Source organism: Otolemur garnettii, unplaced genomic scaffold, assembly GCF_000181295.1.
Source record: "Otolemur garnettii isolate 467f Iridium unplaced genomic scaffold, OtoGar3 scaffold00180, whole genome shotgun sequence".
In the NCBI taxonomy this organism is placed as follows: Eukaryota; Metazoa; Chordata; class Mammalia; order Primates; family Galagidae; genus Otolemur; species Otolemur garnettii.
Window position 1 is genome coordinate 2,350,131 of NW_003852575.1, and position 5,912 is coordinate 2,356,042.

Here is a 5,912-nt window from a genome sequence, read left to right on the forward strand (position 1 = left end):
AACTGCAACAAAAAAATAGCCAGGCATTGTGGCGGGTGCCTGTGGTCCCAGCTACTTGGGAGGCTGAAGCAAGAGAATCATCTAAACCCAGGAGTTGGAGGTTGCTGTGAGCTGTGACAGCATAGCACTCTACCAAGGGCAATAAGTGAGACTCTGTCTCTTAAAAAAAAAAATAAATAAATTAATTTTTTAAAAAGTCATTGCTGGCTCCACACCTGTAGCACAATGGTTATGGCGCCAGCCACATGCACTGAGGTTGGTGGATTCGAGCCTGGCCCAAGCCAGCTAAACAACAATGACAACTGCAACAAGAAAATATCCAGGCATTGTGGTGGGCACCTATAGTCTCAGCTACTTGGGAGGCTGAGGCAAGAGAATCGCTTAAGCACAAGAGTTTGAGGTTGCTATGAGCTGTGATGCCACTGCACTCTACTGAGGGTGACACAGTGAATCTGTCAAAAAAAAAAAAACAGTCAGGGCTTATAGCAGGAGCCTGTAGTCCCAGCTACTCAGGAGGCTGAGGGAAGGGAATTGCTTTAGCGTAAGAATTTGAGGTTGCTGTGAGCTATGTTATCACAGAGCTCCACGAAGGGCAAGAAAGCGAGACTCTGTATCCCCCCACCCCCAAAAGTCATTGCTCCTTCTTCCTTAAATCACTCACTCTGGGGAAAACCAGGCCCCAGCAGGGCACTTTTAAGCAGTGCTACACAAAGATCCACAAGGCAAGGAACTAATGCCTCCTGCTAACTGCTGGCACCAGCATACCAGCTAAGTTTCAAGTTTCTTACATAGATTAAGTATTTTATCTCTCTGCTGGTATTGAAAATGGAGTATTTTCTTTGCATATATTTTCTCTTTTTTTTGTGGGAAGGGCTTCCTCATTCTTGAATATAAAGGCATCTTCTAACATACTTTCTAACAGGATGGTGTTTGTCTATGGAAAAGTAGTTTGCATCCAATTATCTTTTTGAATTCTCTTATCTTTTAGTACACATATATAGGTTTTTAGTTTATCACTTTGGATTTTCCCAGTACACAATCTTAGCCTCTGTAAATAATAATACTTATACTGCCTCTTTACTTTTTCTTTCTTTCTTTTTTTTTTTTAAAGAAAAGCCCTGAAAGTTTCCACTTTATTTTTATTTTTTTGTAGATTTTTGGCCAGGGCTGGGTTTGAACCCGCCACCTCTGGTATACAGGGCTGGCACCCTACTCCTTTGAGCCACAGGTGCCACCCTTCCTCCTCTATTTCCATCCTATTTCTGTTTCATATTGAATTTTTTCAGTTAACATCTTCAGGATAATAATAAAATATTAATGGTGATTTTTCACCATTAATAAAAGATGATGGCTTTTGGTTAAGGAGAGAGAAATACGTAGTATTAGCATGTTGAGAAATAATTCTTATTTTCTCACAAGTTCTGGTCAAGATAGAGCCTTGAATTATCCAATACCTTTCCAGCAACTATAGAGGTAATTAGATAATTTTTCTCTTATGATATATTAACAAAGTAAAATTATATTAATTTTCTAATTAAATCATCATAGTAAAGAATATTTATAATACTTTTTATTTATATGAATAAACTTATTTATAAGTTATTATATGCTCATTATACCAGTCAAACCAATAAAGCCATTATACTTTCAAATAAATATGGTAGAAAAAAACTCACCCTTTTCTTTGCCTCCTTTTCTCAAATTTCAACAATAAAAACCAAATAATTTTTTGGTTATGTTCTTAAACTTATTCCCTAACAACTTTGTATGGAATTAGCTGGCTCCAAAATATATTATTTCATTCAAACAAATCAATGAAAATTAAACTTTTAAACAGTTTAATAAATTTTGACTCACATGTTTTGCCTCAAAAGGATCATATGGGTCAGTATTGACTTCTTGGTATGTTATGTTCCAGGAAACCTATGGGGCAAAGCAAACATTTAAATTCAATTTATTTCAACTGTTAGCGTAAAATAGAATGTTTATAATTTTTAAAGGTTTTTCTTTTCTAATTTAGATTACATTTCATACTTCCCATATTAGGACAGTTACTTGGAATCAGTATAACTGAAAATAATTGTGGTTCATTATCTTAACATGTTTTCTTTAAAGCCTCCAAGGAAATAAAAAACATAATGAGGCGCCATTTAATAAGGCTTTAATATAAACTCACACTCTATAAAGGTAACCATAAAAAACCCCTCCGTTCATTCTCATGCTTGTCAGAAGAAAACTCTTAAACATATTCTTCTTGTTTCTATCTGGTTGTCTCTTTTTAACATCCTTATTCCTCCTCTGGTTGTGCAGGAGAAGCTGGGCATGTAGAGTCCAGACTCTTCCCTTTCTCCCTGCTCTGCAGAGCTGCCAGCACACTTTCCTTTCCTCCTCCATGCAGGCAGTCCTTTGCGATAGGCACCCCAGACTGGGGGGCCTGCTAGCCTGACCTTCCTGTGACTGGTAGGCAAGGTGGGTGACGTGAGCATGTGCACTTTCCTATGCAAATAGCCTATCCTCCTACTGCACCTTTAATTATTGAGGCCATGTTTTGGCTCCATCTGCTGACTCCTTTATCTCATTTCTCAATTTATATACACTTTGAATAGGGGAGAAGGATATTATTTACTGGACTCAAATTCTTTCTGACAATTATCTGTCATACCTCACAAAAAGGTAGATATTTTAAAAATATTTAGGGAAAAGCTCCAGCAACCATTATAAAGGAAATCAACTTTAAGGATTTTAGTAAATATAATGGCAATATAAAATAAAATGGAAAATTTAACTTTAGTATGACGAAGACTTTTTCTAAGCAAGTCTTACCTGTATAGCAACAGTCTGTGTATGTAGAATATCTGTTACTGCATTGGTACTTTCCAGATTTACTTCACATTCATTGTTAGAATTCTCACAGTGTCCACCATTTCTGTTAGACTCACTTGGGGCCATATCAGCATCATCCGTGCTGCACTGTGACTTTACAGATGTTCCCAAAGAGTCCTCAAAGATCTGTGTTCCCAAAGCAATCTGGTTACAAGTGGCATTTTCAGTATTCAAATGATGACCCTCAAAATACGCAGCAGGATTTTTGTCTGCTCTGTCATCAGCTACAAAAGATGATACCACGGGTACTGGTGTTTGCAGCTGATATTCAGAAGAAATGCTGGCCAAAGGTGTGTACAGGCCAGCATACCGGGGCAAACTTGTTAACACGTTTATGTAGGCTGGAGCTGCCTGGGTGATGTCAAATCCATGAAAAGGAAGATACGTGCAGTATCCTGTGACCAAATGGGATTGAGTCCAGTAGGTTGGTTTCACGTCCTCAGGAACTGGTTTAGGAGAATCAGAGGCAGCTTGCTGGTGATTTGCATCCTCCAAGACTGGTCTGGGAGAATCAGCAGTGACCTCATTGGGTTTCCCATCCTCAGAAACTGGTTTAGAAGAATCATCAGATACCAGTTTGGGCTTCAGATCTTCACAAGCGGGTTTGGGAGAATTAGCAGGCACAGGTTTGGCCTTCACATCCTCAGAAGCTGATGATGAAGATAAATCAGACACTGGTTTGGACTTTCCATCTGGTTTAAATTCCCGAGCAGCTGGATTCAGTGGCAGTTTAACTCGTAAATACTCTCCTGTTTTTGAAATTTCTTCTACTTTTGTTTTAATGTTTTTCTTCTTTCTTTTCTTCTTGAGCCGTAACGCAACTTTCTTCAGTGCAATACAGTTGTCAATCACAACAAAACGAGGACATCCCAGGAGAAAAGATTTTAAACCGCCTGCTTTTTCTAGTATCTGTCGTGTTTCTTCTGGGAAAAACTCATATTCTTCAGAGAACATCTTGTTACTCATGTCCAAAGGACCATGTTCCTCCAACAACTGAGAGAAGTAACTTGGAAAAAATTTACATTTACATGAGTTACTATAATGAAGTTCTCACAAATATTTAAATGAAAAAAAGTTTATTCTCCCAAAGCAAAATACAACTATTTCACTTCTCACTGATCTCAACTCTTCCCCAACAAGAAACATAAGGTTAACTGCAATGAATGATACTATAAACAAAATTTTGTCTTCTCTTTGTAAATAAACCTTTGCTTCTTTTTCTCTTGAGAAGCAGCAAAATGGAATAAAAAATTAACTTATAAATTTCAAGTATATAATTATTCAATCTATTTAAAAGCCAATAAACAAGAAAATTTACTCAGGAAAAATAACAAGAATGTCAAGGAAATCAAATCTCATTTAAAAAAAGAATCTTATTTGAATTTGCAAATAGTAAATCTATTAATTTTTTTCTGTATAGGAATGTTCAGTGATTCAGAAGGACTGAAATTGATCATGTCTGACCAATAAACCAATAAAGTTCAAGAACCACAGTGATGGGCCCTTAGTCTGTCTGAGTCCAGAACTGAACTGGGTTTATTCATTCCAGCTCTGAGTCCATTTCCTTTCCTACTCTTGCATCAGACTCAGGGAGGCTTCTTCTTACAACTGAATTCTGTATTCTCTCTGTAATAGTGGCATAACTAGAATTAAAGTCACACCAGGCTCCCACTGAGGAGCTGGCTCCAAAGGGGCTATCTTAGTAAATTAATGAGGGTTTTTTTTGTTTTTTGTTTTGGAGACAAGAGTCTCAAACTGTCACCCTGGGTAGAGTGCCATGGCATGGCGTCACAACTCACAGCAACCTCAAATTCTTGGGCTTAAGTGATTCTCTTGCCTTAGCCTCCCAAGTAGCTGGGATGAAAGGCACCTGCCACAATGCCCAGCTATTTTTGTTGTTGCAGTTGTCATTGCTGTTTTAGCTTGCCCGGCCCAGATTCGAACCCACCACCCTCAGTGTATGTGGCTGGCGCCCTACTGACTGAGCGGCAGGCGTCGCGTAAATTAATGTTAACAAAACAGACAACTTATTTAGAAAGAGGGTAAACACAGCACTGCTTTGAATCAAGAGAAAATAATTTTTCATGCAGATACTGCTGCAGATAAATGCATAAGACAGTTAAAATTATTATGCTCTATTTGAAGCCCTACTCTAATAAAAACCAAATGCCACTTCTCCTTGTCAGCACTGTCACTCTATATACAGTAAAGTCACTCCAAAATCTCTCTTAATGTGTCTTTTTAAAATAATTATTTCAGGGTTGGCGCCTGTAGCTCAGTGGCTAGGGTACCAGCCATATGCACTGGAGCTGGTGGATTCAAATCCAGCCCAAGCCCGCCAAACAACAATGACAACTGCAACCAAAAAAATAGCCAGCACTGTGGCAGGCACCTGTGGTCCCAGCTACTTGGGAGGCTGAGGCAAGAAAATCACTTGAGCCCAAGAGTTTAAGGTTGCTGTGAGCTGTGATGCCACAGCACTCTGCCAAGGGTGACATAGTGAGACTCTGTCTCAAGAAAGGGAAAAAAAAATTATTTCAGATTAATCTGAGGGTACAAATTAGGTTACAATGTTTGCCTTTTGTTAGGTAAAGTTCCAGTTACAACAGAGCCCTTCACCCAGGGGTGCGCTGTATACTCTTACGCTGCGCCCATTAGGTGTCTTGTAATATGTCTTACAATGAATATTTTTCTCTTACAATAATCACTACAATTCAAACTACCCTATATATGTGCTGTTTTGCAAAGTAAGGTAAAACATAGCTTTGCTTTAAGACTCCCATCAAACTACATTTTTATAGAGAAATCTCTAAAAGCAGAAAGTGGTGAGGGAGAATAAGGTAAAAAGAAATAAAGCGCTGTAGTCCTGGGAACACCAATCACTGTTGAGGTTCTGGGTGATCAGCCTCAACCATCTGTCCAAAGAGAGACACCTTTCAATCACTGTTAAGTTTCCATTATGCATTGACAGAGAAACTGATGAATGGTATACGTGTATTTGCCTGTTTTTTTTTTTTTTTTTTTTTTTT

General features: G+C 38.3%; 1 protein-coding gene across 1 annotated transcript in view; it reads right to left on the reverse strand.

Annotated features, from left to right (window-relative positions):
* Nucleotides 1-5,912, reverse strand: part of TTC3 (tetratricopeptide repeat domain 3) — a 116,913-nt gene that overhangs the window by 31,180 nt on the left and 79,821 nt on the right. The window contains exons 32-33 of the mRNA XM_023519593.1: nt 2,824-3,889; nt 1,858-1,923 (exon numbers count right to left, since the gene is read on the reverse strand). Of these exons, the coding sequence (XP_023375361.1) occupies nt 1,858-1,923; nt 2,824-3,889 (1,132 nt within the window). The remainder of the gene's footprint in view (nt 1-1,857; nt 1,924-2,823; nt 3,890-5,912) is intronic.